The sequence below is a fragment of the Hirundo rustica genome, chromosome 1, assembly GCF_015227805.2.
Source record: "Hirundo rustica isolate bHirRus1 chromosome 1, bHirRus1.pri.v3, whole genome shotgun sequence".
NCBI classification, from domain to species: domain Eukaryota; kingdom Metazoa; phylum Chordata; class Aves; order Passeriformes; family Hirundinidae; genus Hirundo; species Hirundo rustica.
In genome coordinates this window covers 24,117,684-24,139,512 of record NC_053450.1, presented here as the reverse complement: position 1 = coordinate 24,139,512, position 21,829 = coordinate 24,117,684, and the positions used below count along the sequence as shown (strand labels likewise).

The 21,829-nt window shown below is 41.7% G+C and overlaps 1 protein-coding gene and 1 long non-coding RNA gene across 3 annotated transcripts in view; one reads left to right on the top strand and one right to left on the bottom strand.

Annotated features, from left to right (window-relative positions):
- Positions 1–7,012, top strand: part of TMEM67 (transmembrane protein 67) — a 31,413-nt gene extending 24,401 nt beyond the window's left edge. The window contains exons 22-28 of the mRNA XM_040081037.1: positions 916–996; positions 2,139–2,255; positions 3,428–3,544; positions 3,625–3,729; positions 4,083–4,185; positions 5,212–5,354; positions 5,829–7,012. Of these exons, the coding sequence (XP_039936971.1) occupies positions 916–996; positions 2,139–2,255; positions 3,428–3,544; positions 3,625–3,729; positions 4,083–4,185; positions 5,212–5,354; positions 5,829–5,909 (747 nt within the window). The 3' untranslated portion in view covers positions 5,910–7,012. The remainder of the gene's footprint in view (positions 1–915; positions 997–2,138; positions 2,256–3,427; positions 3,545–3,624; positions 3,730–4,082; positions 4,186–5,211; positions 5,355–5,828) is intronic.
- On the bottom strand, positions 83–20,871 carry LOC120760597 (uncharacterized). 2 transcript variants are annotated; one of them, XR_009208403.1, is made up of 4 exons: positions 20,806–20,871; positions 2,024–2,240; positions 1,642–1,701; positions 83–378 (listed from the first exon to the last, which is right to left on the bottom strand). It is a non-coding gene; the product is annotated as an uncharacterized LOC120760597 (long non-coding RNA). The 2 variants fall into 2 exon arrangements; XR_005703414.1 differs by lacking the exon at positions 83–378 and having other exon boundaries at positions 1,245–1,701.
- Between the last annotated feature and the right edge of the window lie 958 nt (positions 20,872–21,829).

Below are 21,829 nucleotides of genomic sequence, written 5' to 3'. Positions count from 1 at the left end.
TACTAGGAGTATTAAAAAATAGAAAATACAAATGCAGTAGTATAAAAAAACAAGCAAGGAAACAAACAAAAATCCTGGAAAAACCTTGACAGAGTCAGGGATGCAACATGGCACCCTGTTGGTCAGGGTGTTGGAAGTAGTCCAAATAAGTCCTCCTGGAGTAACAGATGTGGTTCTGTGGAGTAGAGATGGTCCTGTAGAAAGTCCAGTGGTGACAAGATGGGTCTGATCTTCCTCCAGGAATCCAGTGGAAAAAACAGATACTTTGTGTTCTTCAGTCCCAGTTTTTATCTACTGAGTGGAGCATCTCACCATGGGATGATGGAATGTGTCATGTCATTGGTGGGCCCTAACAGCCCATTATCAGAAGATGTCCCCCTGGAGGATGGAGGGGTGGTGAAAGAGATAAGAAACACTGCCCCACCTGGATTTAATGGCTGGGCCAGTATCAGAAGGCATCTGCCTCCCTCCCCCCTGGAAGGGTGAGAGAAGGATAAAACATCTCCCAAAAACCAGCTTTGAACAGATGAAATAGAATACACATTTTTACGTTACATAATCCAATACATATGTTTAGTTGTTTTAGCTAGTACACGTTTGGCACTCAATCTTCTGAGATATGAGACCTCTGACTTTGGAATCAGAATTTTAATCCTCTCAAAGACGTGAATTTATGAAGATACTTTGATTTATTTTAAATAACTTTGAAGCACCTGACAAGTTCAAAATAAAAAGCAGGTTCTTACTACAACTTCTTAAAGGAGATAGTATGTCAATCCTGTTCCATTAAGTGCAGTGCAATGGTGGCATTGCTACAGAAGTCTGTTATTTGTGGTTGTTAAGTGGTGAAATTAGTTGCTTAATAATGTCAAATCTGATGAACTAATAAAAGAAAACTTGGTTGATTTATTTCAGGTTATATTTTTTGCTGTGATTTATGAAAGATTTGTTGAAGATAAGATAAGCCAATTTGTTGATTTGTGTTGCGTGAGCAATGTAAGTATTTCTTTGTCTCATTTGTAGTGTGGCATTTGAAATAGAATAGTACATAAGATAGCGCTAAGAATATTAAATAATATTTATGCATTTAATTTAGATTTCTAGCTAACAGCCAAAGCTGATGTTTCCTTTAGCTCATTCGATTGGTGAACTCTGCAAGATTTCAGCTGAATTTTAATTGGAAAATTATTTCAGAAGCATAGGTATCAATATGTTCTTATAGACATCTGATTTTTTAGGTCTTTTAGTTGTTTTTCTTTTTTTTATTTTAAATTGGTTACATGTGCTGATACACAATTCAAAAATAACAAGTTATAACAGAAATTAGGTGTAGGACCTTTTACTGCAATACTGTTTATTGGTTTGTGGTTTAGTCCTTCTGACTGGCAAGTTGTCTTGATTTTATGTAATACATATATGTCCAGTGTCTACTCCTGTCTTGTGCTTGTCCCTCAACTGCTGAACTTAACAGTTACCACCTTTGGAATGCATTTTCTCTTACTCACATCTGAACTTTCTCTTCTTGACATATGGGTTTTGAAGCTTTGTACTGCAGGAATTGCCTTTTAACCAAAGAGAGTTCCAGTCAGAACAGATTGGATTACCTCATTTGTCCATAACTTCTTAAAAATACCAATTTACCTCTTCTATCCGTCTTTCAAGCCATGGTCATTCCTCTTCTGTGAAACACCCATGTAGGACCTGGGTTGTAGAAAATAGTTAGTTTTGGAGTTTATGTGATACATAAGCATTGTATCATACTGAATGAAGTTCTGTTAAATACAGTCTTTTAGGGGTTCAGCTGGAATCATGCATACATATTGTGTAGCACAGAAATAACCTGGGAATCAAAATAAAATCTAGTAGCTTTAGCTTCTTTGTTCAATGGAATTAAGCAGCAGCAAATTCTTGCAGTTGATAAACTAAACATGAAGCTGGTATGTGTTTCTAGTTACATATAGATAAAACTAATTAGTAAAAGAGTTGCTGAATATTTTTCTCTCGTATTTTTTTCAGTACCTACCTACTTTGTATTTGTAGCAGGGCTGGCTAGTTTGATTGATCTTCACTATGAATTCAGAAGATCAAATATAAAATGATAATTGATGATTAGTGTTCTCTCTTTTCCCATCTTTGAGATTTCAGTGTTTGTCTTGTCACACAACTGTTTTGGTCATTATATCCATGGTCGCTCAGTGCATGGACATGCAGATACCAATATGGAAGAAATGAATATGAACCTGAAGAGAGAAGCAGTAAGTAAAAGTATTCAAGTTTATACCTTCTCAATTATTTATTTTATATTAAGACCACACACGTTTGCATTATGGATCTGCAATTGTGCACTACATTGAACCATGTTACTTAAAGATAACAGCTGTTGGTATGTAAATATATGACTCAGTAGTTTTTTTAACTAGCTCTTCATCTTTCTTTTTCTTCACTGTTTTGTCTTGTTACTTCTTCACATTTCAAGGATATAAAATACCTGTTTCTCTGAAAAGTTTTTTTCATGTATTTAAGAACCTTCTTTTCATTATTTAAGCTTTGCATAAGGTCACAGCCACATTCAAAAAGGTGCATACCAAAAAAGCTTCATAAAGAGACAGATCTGAAACACTAATACAGAAACTTGTAATCTGCCAATGAATTCTTTTTTTCCATCTCTTCTGCTGTGGTGATACAACCTGTTCTTTATAGAAATTACTTTGCATAAGTATTTTTCCTAGTTTATCATATGTTGTATCTTTGTTGCAAGATCAGGCAAATATAAAATGTCTAATACAAGGTCAGAGACTGCATTAAATTTCATGGCAACTCGTATCTTTTTGGGGACAACTAAGAAAGTACCTTAAAAAACGATATTGCTATCTCAACTGGATGGGGAAAAAACAACCATGTGAAAATTAAATCTCAAACATTTAAATACAGTGAAATCTTATTGATAATGTTTTTTACTTACACGTTCCTACAATTTTTTTCCTGATAGCTTATTTTAATATAATTTTGGGAAAAACAGGGGTTTTCCCCATGAAGATGTCATTTTTTTTATTTTCTTGGAATTTCTGAAATTTATGAAATATGACCTGAAAAACACATGGAAAAAGTCAGGAATCCGAAACAAAGAAACAAAAAAATAGCAAGACGAGCATAGAAGAAATTACAGACCTAAAAGAAAGGTTTTCAGAATAAATATCAGAATATGTATTATTAGAAGGTAATGAACCAGACACAGGTGAAAGGAGAAATATGACTCTGTGACAGCAGGGGTCAGGATTTCATGCCCTAAGGAAATCTTGTTGCAGTGGTTTCAAATATTTAGAGATGTTATCTATGCATGAAAGAGAGGAAATTAAAAGCTTTTGACTATTTTTGGGTCCATGAATGACATTAATAATGTTAATTTACAATTGCTCTAATTGCATAGGAAAATCTGTGTAGTCAGAGAGGTTTGTTACCGAACACAGATGGCCAGACATTTCAGATTTCCATTTCAAGAAAAATGAGACTGCACTATGACTGGATTCATGAAACCTTAACAAGAGTAAGTGAGATATTGGTATTATTTAAATGTCATTTAAAATATGAAACTTATCTGTTAAAAGTATTGGTCTTGTATTTCAGAAACGTGGTCCTGCCAGGCTTTTGGACTCTTCTGCAAATACTTTCGAACAAAGCACAAGGGCTTACAATGCCATGAACAAATTTCTCAGTTCTTTTATTGATCATGTATGTATACTGATATTACTATATTAAGGGAAATATTCTAAGTACAGACAAAAACTGTAAATCTACAGGACTGTAATTCCTCTTTAAGTATATGTGCGTTAAGATTTGTTATTAAAGATTTTATGGCATCCAGAACAATGCTTCATTCACAAAAAAAAAAAACAATTGCAGTGCTGTCCAGCAGTGCAGACTGCACTTAAAAATGACAAATCCTTTTTTGTTATGTACTTATTTTTGTCTTGGAACAGACCAGTGGGTTTTGTCTCATTCATAGAGATCTAAGTAGCTGTACTTCACTTTGAAGCAGATTTCAAATCATAAAACAAGGAGTGTTGTTTTTGTTTTTCTTACAGGTTCATAAAGAAATGGATTATATTGTTAAAGATAAGTTGCTGCTTGAACGAATTCTTGGCATGGAGTTCATGGAACCAATTGAGAAAAGTATTTTTTATAATGGTAAAAAGATGTGTGGTATTTGTACTATTTTAAGAATCCTGGTTTCTGTGTAGATTTCTTTCCCAGGATTTACAGTCTAAAATGGACTTTACAGCAGGAGGGATCATTGAATGACTGCTTGTGAGGGAGGTATTTAAGAGAAGTTCTTTAGGTTACAGAAATCCTGTTTATAATTTGTCATTCGACATTTGTGATGTTTTTGACTTAAGGCAGCTGAATGTCCACATGTGCACATGTGTACAGATGTGCACGTTTATGAAATTCATAATCTTAAGCATTGATAGAAATACCTTGTTTCATGGTCTAGACTGCTATGGTTCCCAGAAGTATAGCTATAAATCAGGATTTCATGGTACTGAAATATACAATTTATAATGAAAATTCATGCTTTCCAATCAAACTTGTATTGGACGTTTTTCTAAAAAGTAGGAAGAGGGAAAAGAATATGTTTCTTGTAATTGTTTACATATTCTTTTCTCTTAAAGAAGTGGTGCTTTTTGATAAAATAAAGAGGTAGATACATAGTCTAGAGTACTTTGGCTATGAAAAAGGTATTTTCACCTTAAAAGGCCTGTTTTCTGGGGAACCATTAAATAAGAATAATGCTAAGCTCTGAACCGCCTCCTAAAATAAGGCATTAAGCATATGTTTTTATATTTTGTTGCATTGGGGCCAGAGCTAATAGTTACTAAAACTTTTAGTGACAAGGAAGTTACATCTGCTTCTTGGTTTAAAGCAAGTTTTTAAAATAATCTGATTGAGAATTCAGGAGTAAGTAGAGTTGTGTGTGATACATAGGTTTGACCTGTTGTGTTCATCGGTATGATGCCATTTTATAAGTGAAAAGTTTGTATTATCTTTCAACAGAATGACAGGACAATCTCTGTGTTGCCATAGAATATCATAAATTGCTCTATCTCTGATTTTCCTTTTTCTTATCAGCTTCCACAGCATGGGCTGATGAACTCCACAAACTTGCAACTCACAGAAATACTAATTTTTTTTTAAAATGTTCTCTTTCCATAGATGAAGGACACTCTTTCAGTGATGTTCTCTATTATGGCAATGAAACAACACTGCTCATCTTTGATATCCTGTTTTTCTCAGTTGTGGATTTAGCTTCCCAAAGTTTTGTTTTAGCAGCTATTCTAACATATTTGCAACAAGAGGTAAATTTTAATTTAAGAACAAAGTAATATTTTTTAAATGGGAGTCAGTATGGTGGTTTAAATAGTTAACTAGATAATAAATGCAGTGAGTTAGCAGTGTGCAGTGAGAGAAGATTATACAGAGGTCTTATAAAACAGTTTTTTATTTATTTTGTCAAATAGACTTGTGAGAAAAATTTTTCATTCACATGGTGATCCTGAATGAAGAGGTTACAAATAATTTTCAATAGAAAACACAAATATCTGTTAAAATTAATCTCACATAATTCTATCATAATTTGCAGTGGAAAGGTAGTGGAAAATGTTTTAAACATGCTAAAGGAAATTAAGCACCTAATTCATGGTTATGATTTAAAGAAAATCTTATGATTTAAAGAAAATCTGAAGTTACTATTTTATGTTAGATACTTTTATGTAGTTTTATGTTAGTATAAGTATTTCTTCATTAATACATGTTTTCCAAAATGTTCTTAGATATTTAGGTTTATTCGTAATACACTTGGGAGGAAGAATTTGGCATCCAAAACCTTGGTGGATCAAAGATTTCTCATTTAATTGAGAAGATGAAAAACTGTTAAGGTTTTAATCATGGAAAGTATGAACATGATAGAAGCGTCTCTGACCTGCAGCTTAATTGTAGTGCACTTTCCAACAATAACTATGTAACGGGTTTGAAACTTGTCATTTTTTATATTGTGTGCTATTAAGCTTTATTTTTCTGTATTTATAGGGTTTTTTTTTAATTTGTGAACACTAAGCCATAGGCCTTTAAAAAGAAAGGTACATGCAAAGAGGACAGAACTAAACTTAACTGTTGTTATTATTAGAATAAGATAAAAATTATTTTTTGACTTTTGATAAGATATGGACCACTGACTTTGAGGCAACAATTTGAGCATCTGATTGACAGGAGAGGTTGCCAACTATGAAATTCTCTGAAAATACCTTAATTTTTTTATTTTTTTAAAGTTATTTTGAGGTGTAACATTTAGCAAATATATGTTGAATTTTACACAGCACAAGATTTGTTATGAATTAAGTTAGTATTTCAGGAGGAATTTTTAAAGATCACTTATGTGCAGTGACTTCCATTTGAAATTTTAACGTTTCTGTCTTGTGTCAAACAGTATTGTATAATTTTGTCTGATCTCTTGGAGTTTATCATTGTTTTTCTTGGGTATGGCCTACACATGACATCCCAAAGATGTATTTGAGGTACAGTGGTGTTACAGTGATGTAGAGAAAGAGGCTATGATAGAGCAGAGGAGATGGTCATCAGCATTTGGGATTTGTTCTTGATCTTCTCTCTTGTGATGCAAGATGTTCTGTGATTACAACAGTAATTACTCTGTTCACTTTTTCCACACAAGTCAAATGGAAGCAATTTTTTAAAATCTTTTTAGAATTGTTTTCACAGGTGCTCATGGTCTCTTTAATTTTCTGATCTTATTAGCTTTAGATATAACAGAGACCATAACCATTTTACCATCATCATATTTCGAAATTTAGACAAGTTAATAATTACTCAAGTGCCAAGGGAGATTGTGAATCGCCTTCAAATCACCTTAAACTGAGGTGAATACCTCCCATTTTTACCACTGGAAAGTGTCCCTAACTTTTTATACTTAATGTTTTTTTAATAAACAGTTAAACATGAATTGTGTTTGCTGGGTTTATATCTGTTACTTGTCTTTAGATGATTCAACAAGGGGCTTACACGAGCAAAAATACCGGAAAAATATCAGTCTACATCATCTCATGTTTATTCTGAAACAGGGACTGAGGACATGATTAGTTGAACTTAGCAGATTTCCAGTGCAGACATGCTTATCTGAGCTGAAGCAGCATTGCATTTCAGACAGTTTTTGGCTTCATAAAGAGGAACATGTTCTCATGTCAGTACTATGCCGTATCATACTAAACTGAGAGTAGCATGGATATAAATCTCTCAGTCACTATTGCTTCATTGCATTTGCTTTTGGTGTTGCAGAGCCTGTGTCACTTGCTAATCCAATACAGTTGTATTGAGTGATAACCCCAGAAAGGCTGTGACCAGAGAGATAGCTGAAAAGTTGATTTGCAGTGGGACATCCATTTATTAATGTGCAGTTTAGCATGGGCATTTCCATTCTGTCTGCTTATGGACACAATTCAGTTTGTTGGTGCACACTATGCCTCAGAAAAGGTGTGCATGCAAAACCTCTAATGGAATGAAGTGTTCAGGATAAATAAAATTAAGGTTGTTGCATTTATGGTGAATATAATAATTAAAGTGTCCCTTAGATTCTGGATCTGTTTAAACAGCCAAAAATTGTATTTTCACTGGGAACTACAACTGTATGACCTCATCAGTTGTGAGGTTTCTTGTCAGTGATATACTGAGAGCCAAAACTGTAAATTAAGCTAAGGAGCCACCTGAAAAAGTGTCTGCAGTAGGACATTCACAAGGCAAAGTTAGCGTCACCTGGTGTCCATGTATTTTTTTTTATATCTTTGCATAGCTTAAGTAAACTTAAGTTCTTACAAGTTCTACTGCAAAGTCCGTGCATGAGAGGAAATAAAATTTTTGTCATGTGACCATATTTACTCATGCTAACAAATGTGACTAGAGGGGTGTAGGGAGTTGCTGTGGTCCATTAATGAGTGAGGGTAACCCTGGTGAAGTGCCCTATTAGTGGTCTTTAGACCAGTAGAACTGTGCATAGAACTGCATATCACTGTCAGTGGTCACAGGCTTGTTCTCTCTGAGTTCTGGTGATGTGTTCATGATCATGAAGTCTTTCCAGGGAACAGAACCAGATCTAAACCATACTTCCTCCAGTGGTTAGATTAATGACCAACTACAGTCAGAATAACTAAACCAGCTAGACTTGGGTGAAGCAGAGAATGTCTGAAAGATGTGGCTGTGGCATCTGTAGGTGTGTGCTTTTAATTAGTTTCGTTTTTATCAGTTCAATACCAGCAGAAATGGAGACATTTTAGCATGTGGGCTCTCACTCCCTACTCTGCTCTCAATGCTTATGCTAACCAGGTACACCTCTCCATACAAAACTCCTACTTTAAGTTTGCTTTAGATACGCCTTTAATTATCTACTGCACAGTAGGTCACATGAAAGCTTTCATGACCTTGCATTTTGCAAGAACTACTGCTAAAAGCAACTCTTCTTACAGGTAAATGATAAATTAATCTAAAAAACATCCTGTCAAAACAGTTCAGTCACTTGGCCCTCTCTTTATCCTCAGTGTACACAATACTCTGTTTTGTTTTATTTTTCCAGATCATTTGTCTAAAATGTTAATATATCTAACATAGGCACTCTACGTGATTTGGAAAATAATTACAGGAGTCAAAAGCTCCAGGAATTCATAGAAGCTTTTCTTCAATCTTGCTGTCCAGTGAACACTTGGAACGGGTTGACTGAGCTTTGTTCCCCTGTTCCTTGGTATTTCTTCAGGAAATACCAAGCTTGATACTCAAGAAATATCCCTTGTGATTGTATTTCCAGCTTAATGTTTTTTATTTTTTTTTAATGAATATGCATCTACAATTGTTGTTCATGTGATGAGTGGCGTTCAGGTTTCTAAATGTTCTGTTTGCCCACATGGCATTTCAGTCGTTCCTGTCTTTCTCTGAGCAACAAAAAAAAAGTCAAGGATTTGAGATGGTTTTTTTTCCCACTTGTTAATTGAGTTGACCCAAACCTACAACATTTCTGCTTCCATGCACATGAGAATAGGGCCAGTGGCTGTTGCTGGCTCTATTGTCCAGAGAAGCTCTGTCAGAACAAGTATGAGAAAGGGGTTTTGCAGTCTGTGCAACAGTGGAGGGTATGGTTTCGGATAGCCAAAACTAATGGAATGAGATGGTTGTTTTTTGACAAGTTAGACACCAAACAAATTATTTCTACATATAATTAAAATTTGTATGTACAGACAAGGTACAGTAACTTCAAAAATATGTTGAAATTTATAGGTTTCATGTCCTGGTGAGGACTTGCTGTTTTACTAGGACATTCATTTGAATGGTTGTGTCCGGTTGTGTCCCCGCTCCGGGTGGGAGCTGACCCCCAGCTAGCTCGGGTCAACACAGACACAAAGTTTCCAGTTCGTTTTGGCTTCTCGGCTTAGCTGCTGGACCCAGAGGTGACAGTCAACAGCAGCAGAAGAGAAAAGGCTGGCTCTCAGCTTAGTAGGTTAAAAGATGTTTATTAGCAGAGATCTCCAAGCTCCGAGGCGAGCGGCTGAGAGCTTCCAGGCTGAGAACCCAGCGGCTGAGAGAGCCTCTTCCTCCCTCCTACCCGTTATAAGCGGGGGAGGGTCCCAGGGAGGATACAAGAAGACAACAAATCAGGGGATTCAGGGGGTAACAAGGTGTGCCCACCCCCAAGCTTCAGACCACTAAAATCTAGAGCCAAAGGAATTTCCCCCAGGCTACCTATCACCTGAAGCCCTCTCCCGGAGATTTCACAATCCGGGAGGGACCCCGGGAGTGACTGACAAGCTGCCCCAGAGAGGGGGGTTGGGGCAGAAGGGATGTTACATGTCATGTGAGGTATGGGATGATTGACACAAAACACCTTATTATACAGACAACACAAAAGGGATACAGAATTGGGGATACAGTGAAACGAACCATAACATAAACTTCTTACAAAAATCTAATAAAACAGTTCTGCAACACCACAAATGGTAGGGATGGGTGTGTTACTGAGGTAAATCCTACCAGAGGTGAGAATTGGAGCTGGCAAGCTGCTCAGCTTCCACCCTCCCATCAGCTGCTGCAGCCCAGTGATGCCAGCCAAGCCAGCTCGAAGGGGTTTGCTTTGTTTTCAGGCCCAGCAGGAGTGTTTGAGCAGTGGGTGAAGGGGACAGTGACATTGTGACACACTGCTAAGAAAATCACAATGGATGGTGGAAGGAGGTTACTACCAAACTTCTCAAAACTGGTTTCCCTCAACACTACCTACTTTTCCCTAACTTTTTTTCTCTACCCCATATCACACCCATTTCTCATGTACCATTTCACTAATTAAAAGCACTGTTCAACTCTCCTTTGCCCCAAGCCACTGCCTTCTGGCAGTGCCTGACACAACCTCCTCCATCACCCCATCACTGTCAACTGAGATACAGATCCTGCTCCTCCCTTCCTGCAGGTCTGGCACCCAGGCTCTGCCAGGGCAGCTGCTGCCTTTCTCCACTTCCCTGGGCAAATGAGGAGAGCTGTGACCTCAGCAGGAGAATGCTGCCAAGCTGAGCAGCACTGTTTGCCAAGGTGTGCCTCAGGGTTGCAGCACAGGTTCTTTGGTGAGAAAAATGAAAATCCAAACACGGCCTTAAAAGTCAGTTTAAAAGCTCCATGGGAGATGCATTTGCCTCTCTGCAAGCTGAGTTATATTTTACCGCGGTAGAGCTTCAGTAAGCTTTGATGGTCCAGAGGCCTGACGAGCTGTATCCCTCTCTGTTCCAGGCTGCTTTACCAACCTACTGATGCTACTCAAGACTTGTCACCCCTTTGGTTTTCCCCTGTGACTTCAGTCACAGCTGGAGTAGCTCCAAGCCTGGGAGCTGGTGAGGCAACCCTTGGGGTTAATGAGGAAATACTTAATGTTCAAAGCTCATCTGTGGAATAGCCCTGCAGAGGTCAGGAGGCAGCACTGCATTAGCTGACACTGAGAATTTCCCTTTGAATGTTCAGAATTATTCCTTTGTTAATCTGTAAAAGCTGAGCCCGCACCTGTCAATCTCACAACCTTTGGTGTTCATGGAATCAAACCAGAGGCCGAATCTGAGCAGAGAGAAGGAAATGTACTTGCTGTAGCACTAAACCAGTTATTCCTAGAAAACCTGCAGCAATTAAGAAACAGATCTAGATGGCTTATTTTAGTAGGTTTGATTTTTTTGTTGTTGTTTTTTGTTTGTTTGTTTGTTTTTTTTTTAACATAAGTGCCTTTTATTACAGAATTATCAAATTTTCATTTTACAGCTTTGTGTCAGAGTAGCAGAAAGGCTCATGCAGTATGGAGGAAATGGGAATGGATAAAATGACCTGTAACCCCATGGTCACCGTAATTTTCTCACCCTGGTTTACAGCTGCAGGAAAATAATCCCCTTCAAATCACAGAAGAAATAAGTCTCCAGTTTTTCCTGCAAATGCTTAATGGAGATATTCGCTTTTGGCTTTACCTGATCTCTGGGACAAGAAGAGTTGCACCAAATGACCTCCCAAGCAAACAGCTCAGTTCCTCCCAGAGCCTGATTCCCCTTCTTAACCGTACCCTTCCACTTGCAGCCAACCTGGGATGAGTAAATTTTGCACTTTCACATGCCCCAGTTCCCCCTGAATCCTCTACACACTCCATGGAGCTGTTGGGGCAGCATCCCCCCTCTGCAGCTTCTTGGAGGATGAATCTGGGCACTGGCTTTGGGGCACATCCCTGGGCTGCTGCCCCACCTGCACCAGCCCTTCTCCTCACCTCTTCCTTTTCAGGCTCACCTGGGCCTGCAGAGAGCCAAGCCCCAGAAACAGTGTCAAGGGGAGTGCAGCTGAAAGCTGCATTCAGCTGATGAAAGCTGATAAGCTGAAATCTTTGTTGAATAACAGCTGTGCTGAAAGCTCGGTATTAATTGCACTATCCTGGAAGGTCAGAGCAGCAATGACGCCTGGAGAGGGACTACTCAGGTGTTCATTTCTCCTAAAAGCATACAGTCAAACTAGTTTCTGGTTTTTTGAGAGAGTGAGACAGGGAAGGAAAAGGCTGCATTTCCCATTTGCAGCATTTTCTTTGTGTGTGGGGGGGGGGGGAGGTATTAAGAGCTGAGCTTCACTGTTGAAAAGACCAAAATTACTTGTACCTTTGCAACAAACACTGGGAAATATTACTGCATGGTCAGGCACATGACAGGACATGCAGATTGCTTTCTGTGGAGATTACAGTGAGCGTTTGACATGGGGCACCCAAAGCTCAGTACAGAATTTGCTGAGACTGGGTTCTCCCAACATCATCCTAAATCCACAGGGACGGGCTTTGCCCCCATCCTTTTCATAAGGATGGAGGCAAAGCATGACAAATTTATCTGTGTAGACATGGTTACAGTTCTTAAAAAAAAAAAAAAGAGAGGGAATATGACCGCCCAGCTTGCACAGGTCAGCTGTGCTGCAGCTCACTGGTGGTGAACACTGATATTTCCACAGCACCGTGCCGTTTGGAAGGCAACACAACTGAATTCCTTTGAGGGCTGCACATGCTATGCTGAGTCTCAGGGGTTTGTGAGCATGGTGATGGGAAAGTGCTGGGTCTGAGACCTGTGGATCAGGACCATCTGGTCTGTCAACAGGAAGCGCAGAATCCTACAGCGATGCTGTCTGGTTTGTAGCTGCAGATGTGCAGCTGTGACATCCCTGTTATACAGGTTGTAAGGAAAGGTTGGCTGCTGTCAGTGAGGAAGTTTTGCTTCTTCACCCCAAATACTGTGAGCAAACCACAATTTCCTCAATCTCTAGATGTTTAGAGTTAGCATTGCTCTCCAGTGGTTTATTTCTGACAGTCTGAATAAATGCAGAGAAATGCTTTGATGACGCACTTCTTTGAAATAATAATATTCATTGCCCATGCTCAGCAGACATGAAGCCAGAAGAGGCCATGAGGTAATGGAATCTCCCTTAGTGGCCACTGAGGGCTCTTGGCTCCTCTGGCACAGTCACACTGATTCCCATCCCTTGTCATCAAGGGAAATGCTGCCTTCTCAGCAACCATTACCTGGGAAGGGCTGGGATTCTTTACAATGCAATTAAGTAGCAGATATTTAAATGTATCTAGATAAGATAACGGAAAGGAGTTTATCTGCTCGGGGGAATGACTTCTGTCTCTTGCTTCACCTGGGAGAGCTTGAAACGGAAGCAGTAGGTAAGGGCAAAATTTAGAGAATTCAGAAAGCTTCACCTCCCACCAGTGATTGCCATGCCATCCACAGTTATAAAAGCTGTACTGGAAACCACAGTGTATAATTAGAGGTGGTGGATGTTTTCACATTCTGTGCCTGTGTGTATGCAGGAGAGTAAAATCCCGGCTGCTCTTCACACCCCTTGTCAGTCTCTTGGCTCAAGGACGGCATAATAGACATCTGCAAGCAGCGCAAGTCAGCTCTGCAAATGCTTGTGCTTGGAAATAAACACCTCTAGAACCCAGCTCACAGCTGGGAACAAGCCTCAACCCCTGATATTATCTGTGCAGTGGCACTGAAATTGATCTAGCTGGGCTCAGAGGTTTGTTGGTGGCAAGGAACCCTGACAGGCTTTGCTGTCCTGCAGGACCAGGATGATGCTGGTGGCACCAGGTAAGGGGAGGAAAATGTGGAGGAGCCAGGCCTGGGAAGAGGTGCTTGGTGCAGCTGGCCTCAGTTTCGCCCAGAGACACTGGAGCAAAGCGCAGCTCCAGCTCAGGATGACAAGTTCTTTCAGCTGTGTTTTGGCATTGCACAGGAAATATAAGGCAGCCCGTTCTTGCGTGCTCCTTCTCTGCAGCCCCTGTGCCGCAAGGAGAGCATGCAGTAAATGTGAATGCTGAACACACGGTACTGCCCCATCCCTGGCTGCCAGCAATCCACACACCCAATGGGGGCAAGCTGGGACTACAGTGAGGGTCCCAAGCCAACGCAGTGGAGATAATCACACAGTGATGACACCTTCTCACACAGTTTTGTATTCAGACCTTAGCCAAGAATTACCAGGTCCCCTTGTCCCAGCAAATACCTGAAAGAGGTATTTCTTGAGAAAAGTGCCTCAGTCCAGGAAGTTGCCATCTTCCAGCTTTTCCATATGACAAAGGTGCAGGAGATGAATGGTACAGAAGGCTATGTGCACGAAATTAAACTCTGTGGGATGATTGAAGCCATCAGCAAGGTGAGGAGTAGAGAACGTCTTGAAGGGCTCCCAGCAGTGGGTCTGGGTGACCCCAGAGTGCACTTGCTTCCTGCAAACCACCTCTGCAAACAAACTCAGTGTTTCCCAGCAGGGTGGCCACGCTGGCAGGTAAAAGGTACCTGTCCCCCAGGTGTTTGTAACGATTAGCCCAAGAGTCAGCAGAGACCAATGACCTTCCTGGCCTCAAGTCATTGCTTAAGAGTTTAGAGGGCAGTAAGCAATGATAAAATGCTCCAAAGCTCATACTCCTGTCCAAAATCTGGGGATGCTGCAGGTCTTTGTCTGCTTTGTTGCCAAGGAGTGATTTAGCAAAAGGAAAGGGGAAATCACCCCATTTGCTTTAGCTGGAAAAGTTTTTTTCTCAAAGAAACCTACCAAGCACATGCTGAAACCCCACTGGTGGTCTGATTCCCCTTGCTGTGTCATAGAACAGGCTCTTGCACAGTTTGCTCCCCAGGTAATTGTTTTTAGGTTTAATTTCTGAGCAGGGGAAGGTATTCATGCTCCCAAACAAGCTACACTGTTAAATACAATTTTCCTCTGGGTTTACACATGCATAAGAAGATTGTACTCAAACCAAACCTGGAACAGAAATGTTTCAAACAACCTCCCTCTTGTTTGTTCAGTCCCAGAGCAGTATTGACTTAAGAATATTGTCTTGATGGTAACCTCTTGGAAAAGTTTAAATTCCTTTCACAACCTGGAGAAAAAATGGGGCCTCTCAGTGAAGGTTCCTCCCAGCAGTGGCAGGGGTTGGCACTGTGCTCATTAATTCTGCAGCCGTCTGTGCTCATTAATTCTGCTGGAAGGCTGCACTGGCCCATCTTAGGAAAAAAAGGTCTCTGGAAAAGCACGAGTTAAAGTAGCTGGTAATTCCCCTTTTATATACCTGAGCATGCATGTTTAAATGAGATACAGCTTCATAGCAGTGATTTTGGAAGGCTGTGCCAGTGCTGGAGCCCTGCTGGAGTTGGGCTGGCTCCCGGGTCAGGGGGCTTCACTCCAAAAATACGGAAGAGAGCTGAAAGGGGCGATGTGTGCAGGGGCATCTTTGGGAGCGTGTAAAGCTGTGGGACAAAAGGCACACTTGTGTAAGCCGTGGAGGCTGAAGGAGGAAGGGTGTTTTCTGGCATCCCTTCCTCTCTCCAGCTGCTGCTTCCAGCGCAGCCGCAGCAGCGCTCGCACACCCCTGCGCCTCCGAGAGGGCTCTTCTGACAGGGGAGCGTCGCGTTGGGATCAGAGCATTGCGCAGCAGCAGCAGCTCTGCTGTCAGGCCGAGCTCTGCTCAGCAGGAAACTCTCGCAGCTGCAGAACGAGGAGCCGCAGAGGCTCTGGACAGCTGGCCCGGCGCCCGAGGGACAAGGAGCAGTTGTCACGCTGGTCTTGGACGTGTTGCTGCGGGTTGCTTGGCTGCCGCCCCAAGCTCGTCTTCCCTTTTAAGCTCACAAGTCCACTCGTTCATCCTCTCTAAGGACACTTCCTCGCCTTATGCACCTGCCTATCCCGAACACTCCGTTTCTAATTACCACCATACTGCAGGACTCCAAGTGTCTCCCTGCCCCCGTGCCCCCCAGCAGCCAGTCCCCATCCACTGGGAACCGGTGCTGCTGGGCAGCTCTGGCTACCACCATCCTGTCCAGTTACATTCAATTGTTGACAGAAGTCAGGCCAGGCAAAGCCAAGGTTTTTCTCAGACAGAAAGGAACTACAGGACCACACTTGGCCCAGAGAAATTCTCCATCCAGGACAAATACAAGACACAGTTTTGTTTCCCGGGATAGAGAGGACTGAGCCGAAGAGGGTAGAAACATCTGGGAACATAGGAAAAATGCCTTTTGATGAAATTACCTGTTTTTTTCAAAAAATACCTGGGTTGAATGCTGAAAGTTTTGGCGTGGCGATTTAATTTACGTGATGTAACTGCAGCACAGAGAGTTGGGGATGCCCACAGAGAATGGTGGTTTAAACACTCCAGAATACTCCCAAATACTTTGCAAACTGTTGTATCACCTCTTTGCCATCAAATATCTGCCAAGCACTTGGAGATCCCTGGCCCAAGCCTGCTCTGTGCAGCCTGTTCTTGTGCAAGGACGAGTTCTAGCCTAAACACTGCCTCCCAACAGCAATCCCAGTGCTGCCAGCAGGGTTTCAATGCTGAGGCTTCTTCATAGTGAACAAAAGTGTGACCTCCCCAGACCACCCCATTCATCGACACTCCTTCTGCTGGCTGCCAAGGGACCAAAGCCAAAGGAACAGCCTTCAACTTCTGCTTGTTACAATCTCCCCACTGAACTCCAGTCAAGTTACTTAAGTGCCTAACAAAAGCATAACATGTATATTAAAGGGACTTCAAAACAACATAAGAATAGCATCTCAGTGAGGGAGGAGCATAAATATGAAAGTATAGTCCTAATTAAAGCTAATCTCCCTGTAATTATCTCAAGTTAATGGTAATTTTGTAATGTCATGCCTACAATAATCTGAGTTAACGTTCTTTTATGTATGTTATATATATATGTTATATGGAGAAACATGCAAATCACTTCAGGGTTATCAGCTTGTTGTCATCCCCATCTATATCGTACGGCTTTTATGCAGTATGAATTGAGCCAAAATACCTAGACCTTACCAAAGCCCCAGTTATTGTAGATCAATTATGATCAGAAATACACTTCCATGAAACCATGGGGCCAAATAGCCACCTGCATACTCGTACATTCCCTGGTCATGATCTCAGTCAATTCAGGGGTTAAACCCACATTTTTTTCTCACCCCCAGCATAGCAAAATGTAAATAGGCCACTTGTTTTTCTGCTCTTCTCCGTGTATCTGTCACAGAGGGTCCAGAAGTTAGTGCTTAGCAGGCAATTTTGCTTATAATAAGGGAGGCAGAGCAGTGTGTCCATTTACAGCCACATCACCTCTGCTGACAGAAGTAAAAATGAGCCTTTGTCAACATCAATAAACAAATTAGAAACTGCTCTGGAGAGACAGAGCTCTGGTAGCCCCATTGTGCCAACAGCGAAAGGAGGGGAGGGCCAGGCCCTTCCAGCCGCCGAGTGCAGGGGATGTGAGGGACCTGGCTGCCTGCAGCGCTGCTCCTCTCTGCTGCTGGCCTGGTGTGGAGGCAGGACCCTGCTAGGCACAGAACGAGCAAGGCTACGCTCCCTGGATATGGGGGCTCAGAGTTTGCTGGCCTGGCTCCCACTAGTCACTGCAGCTCCACCAGGCAATATGTCCCACAGCTGGAAGGAATTTTTGTCAAAAGAACAGGGTTTTTTATCAGAAAATGCCAGTTCATCAAATTCAGCAGGCTTTGAACCAGCAGAGCAGTCTCTAATGGACTTCTTAAAAAAAAAAAAAATATTCTTTTCAGGACCTGCCTCATTCCTTCCTGGTTTTTTTGAGCTGCACAGTTGCCAAGGACTCACACATCCGCAGCTCCACAGGGCTGCTAATATTTCAGGCTTTTTATTTTCCAGGGATGAGAAGCCTGGAAAGGCCTAGCACAAATAGGGCTTATAGGTCCGTGCAGAACAGGACAGAACCTGGCATCCTGGAGGATATCATATTACACCAAGGACATAAAGGTTCCAATGCCCAGGAAACAAGGAGCCTGGACACATTGACAATGACTTGGATAACACAAAAAGAAATTCCTGGACTAAAGAAAGTTTATAGGAACACCAAACCCTAAACCAATTAAAACCCCAGGATTTCCATTCAGGATTCATACTATCAAAACTTCATTTTGAAATTCAATATCTCCTTGGTTGTCTGTGAGGAACAGACCCACCACCTGTCCTCCCACCCCTGAGAAAGGAGAATGATTGTATTTTCTAACTCTCATCCTTTCCTCTCACTTCTTGCAGTATCTGCAGGTTTTCCTGCATATTTCTTATGGGAAAATACATTTCCCACAGTGCTGCCTTCATGATATTGAATTTGTTGTTTAAGCCAAGTGCTTATCTCTCCTGTGTTTGATGTTTATAAGAGCTATTTGCCAGTGATTTCCAAGGTGTTTTAATAACAGGTGTTGCTTCCTTTATGTATGCCAGAGTGAAATTGCCTGAATGAGATCCAGAGATAGGGCAAAAAAGGGACACACTGCTCTGGCTAAGATAGTGTCTTCCTCTGGATAAATGTTTCCTTCAACCACCCATGGTGAGACTGGATGTCCGATTGGGTGGGTCATTTAATGCTGCTGGATGGAGCAAAGGCTACTCTGTGCAGTCCAAGGGCTCTTCATGCAAGGTGACAAGTCCACAGCCCTCATTGTCTTACCCGTGCAGAGCTGTTTGGATGGCTTTCCAACCCTCAGCTCAGAGAAAACTGGTCCCCAGGGCTCATGCTAAAGGTGACATTCAGGGAATTTTGTAAACATGCAGGTGCCTAGCTCTGACAGACACATTTCCCAGACCCCAAAGGCACAATGCATACACATATAACCTTCCTCACCACTTGAAGTGCTTCAATTGCTGTTTCTGGATTATTACCTGTGGCTAATCATCTGCTTAATTATAAGGACCAGCTTGAACTCCTCATTAACAACCATATGAGAGATCCACACATTGCTCCAGAGCTCTGGTTCAGCCTCACATGGTGCTGATGGGCATAAAGAAGCACAAGATGCAAAGGGCGTCAGACCCAAGCCAAGAGCAGAAAAGGCGTCCCATAGTTCCACAAGGTTTGGAGGAAAGGCACTAATTATATTCCTTTTCTTTTGCTTGAGAGAAGTAAAAGCAGCAAGTGACACAGGACACAAGAAGAGAACATGAGGAAAGATGATGGGGAGAGAGAAGGTTTCCCCATTGTCACCACTGAGGTGTTGTGCCTACAGAAGGGATTATGAGATGACTTCTGATGTCAAATAAATCATGGCCTCATGCACCACCCTATTTTTCTTACAATTACTTGATCACCAGATCACCTTGTGCATTAAAAGTGCCTGCCTCAAGGTTGTAGTATTGTATCTTCAGCAGAAACAAGCAAAAATCATCATCATGCTCAGCATGGTGCTTTTTTTGGTCAAAAAAACATCATAACCACAGGCAGCTCAGATGACAATGCTGCCCTCTGTAACCAGGTGGCTACCGTCTCAGAAACAGAACAGATGCGAAAAATGAAATGTTACGAAGAGCTTAGGATTCAACAAATGGAGAGACAAACACTTTGATTTGGGGATTGGCCTGCCCTTTTCTGATCTGGATTGCAGAGGTTTACTGAACTCAGAGACAAAAGACTGCTCAGCCCTTCATCACTTTCTCTTTGGTTGTCTGCTTTTGTTGTGTTTGCTGCTGGCAGGACAAGTTCTGCACTCAGTCACTCACAACCAGTTGTCATGAGAGTTGATCAACACCTTGCACAGACACCTGCGCACAGACACCTGTGCACAGAACATGCCTTTACTGACTGACCTCCATCTCCAGCAGTACTTCACTCTGGGCCTCATCAGATTTCCACCACAGGAAAATTTGGGCACTCCATCCAGTGCTTTGATTTTGATTAAAAACATAGCTTTAATTCTACTCATAATTTTGAAGAACTTGGATAATTTTAACAGCTTAAAAAAAAAGAAAAAAGTCACATGATTTTTCATCTTCTAATTACTGCACCAAAGCTTGAAAAATTATAGATTTGCTATGGTCCATGTTTCAGATGAGGGCTCAATGCCAGTTTGCCCCTGGGAACTAAAGATAAAGCAAAGATGAAAGAGTAAATGCAGTCCTGCATGTTCAACACAGAAGCCAATCATACTGTTTCAAGGCACATTTCAGACAGCCACATAACTGATTTGGAAAGGAAAACTCAGCTATGGTTTGAGAGAATTCAGTGCTAGCTGGAGCAATGATCATTCGCTCTCTTAATGGAACTTTACCAGAAAAACAATAACATCCTTAATATTTCTAGCACAAACCAGGCATGGATCCAAAAATATTTTAACTCTGAGCAACTGAGGAAGTGAGCTTTTTCTACAGTGCATTCTACTGCAGTGACTCACCGAGGAACTCAGCCCCCAGTGTAAGGCATCCTTGCATAGTGATCCATCAGGAGCAATGCTCAGCCAAGCATATGGCACCACAATCACAGGCAGCAAGCAAACGGAAGATTTATTTCACTGTGGGTATGAAATGCATATTTCATTATGTCTACTATGCAGATGAGCTGGGCATATAACTTCAGAGAGCTCGATTACAACACTAAGACATGGTGAATGCTGGTTTTCCTTAAAGTTCTACCAGTATTGTATCAAATATTCAAAACAAAGCTCTGTTCATGTCAGTTCATTATGGTTTGTCCCAAATGACATGGGGATCCCTACCGTAAGGCACATACATGCATAATCCTGTCTTGGAAAAAAATTACAGGAAAATATTCACAGGACAAAGGTTGGCCTACCCCATCTTGCGCTGTGAGTGTTCCCTCCCACCCACCATCTCAGGAGAATAAAGCATATTTATTCTCACTACTGCATTAAAGAAGAGATGCTCTTAAGAAGAGATTGTTTAATAAATCCTTTGGTAATACATACCTTTAAGCTCAAGAGGCATAGCTGGATGATGGAAAAGAGCCAAGAGGACAAGCAGACCTGCCTTCCTTGCTCCCCTTTGCTTCTCCCCAGGTCAATGGCTCCCCTTGCCCCAGCCCAGCCACCCCCTGCCTCCACCATGGGCAGATTCAATTCGCTGAACCAGCCGTATACAATGCCGGGGGGGGGGGGGGGGGGGGGGGGGGGATGGGGAGAGGAGGGGGGGAGTGTTTAAAAAAAGAATAGTCATCTATTTCCAGCTTTGGAAGTTGTGTTGTCCTGGCAAAGGATCTGTGAAGCATGACAGCCGGCACATGGAAGGGGGCTGGGCTGCAGGTGAGGAACGCGGGAGCGCGGTGAGGATGCATTGTCGCCGCTGTGCCGCTGAGCCGCTGCCCCGCTCGGGCCCGTGAGCAGGGGAGGCGTCGCTCCCTCCCGTGAGCACTGGGCAGATCCAGATGTGCCGAGTCCTCACCTGCAGGGCGCTACGACCCAGCTCTCAGTCTGCTTTGTAACGGCTCAGGAGCCTGACAAAACGCCTGAATCATTGCCAATTATTTATGCGTCATTTTTGATGTGTTAGAAAGCAGCTCATGGAGACGAGTTGTTCTGACAGTGAGACATATCTTGTTGCTGCCCAGCTAGGGGAGAAGGCATTTGTTTTTCGGAGGATATTACACAAAGTTCTTGATGATTCCTGCTTACCAGCCACCATACTGAGACCTATCCATACCACACAGAAGTCAATGTTAAGACCTGCCAGCTGCAGGTCTTAACACCGGGGCTGTTGGGACCTCTGTTTTTCATCAAAATAAATGCCAACATAATGCAGGTCTTTACATGCAATATATCCTATATAAAAGGAAGCCAACAGTGTACCTGTTAACTTGGTGGTGTATATTTTTGCAATTAATTAATGTGCCAAACTGAATTTCAAGGACTAGGCTGAAGATACGCAGAGAAGGCATGCAGATTGGGTGCAGGAAGTACCATGTCACTGACTGGTTTTGGGGGAAACAGGACAATG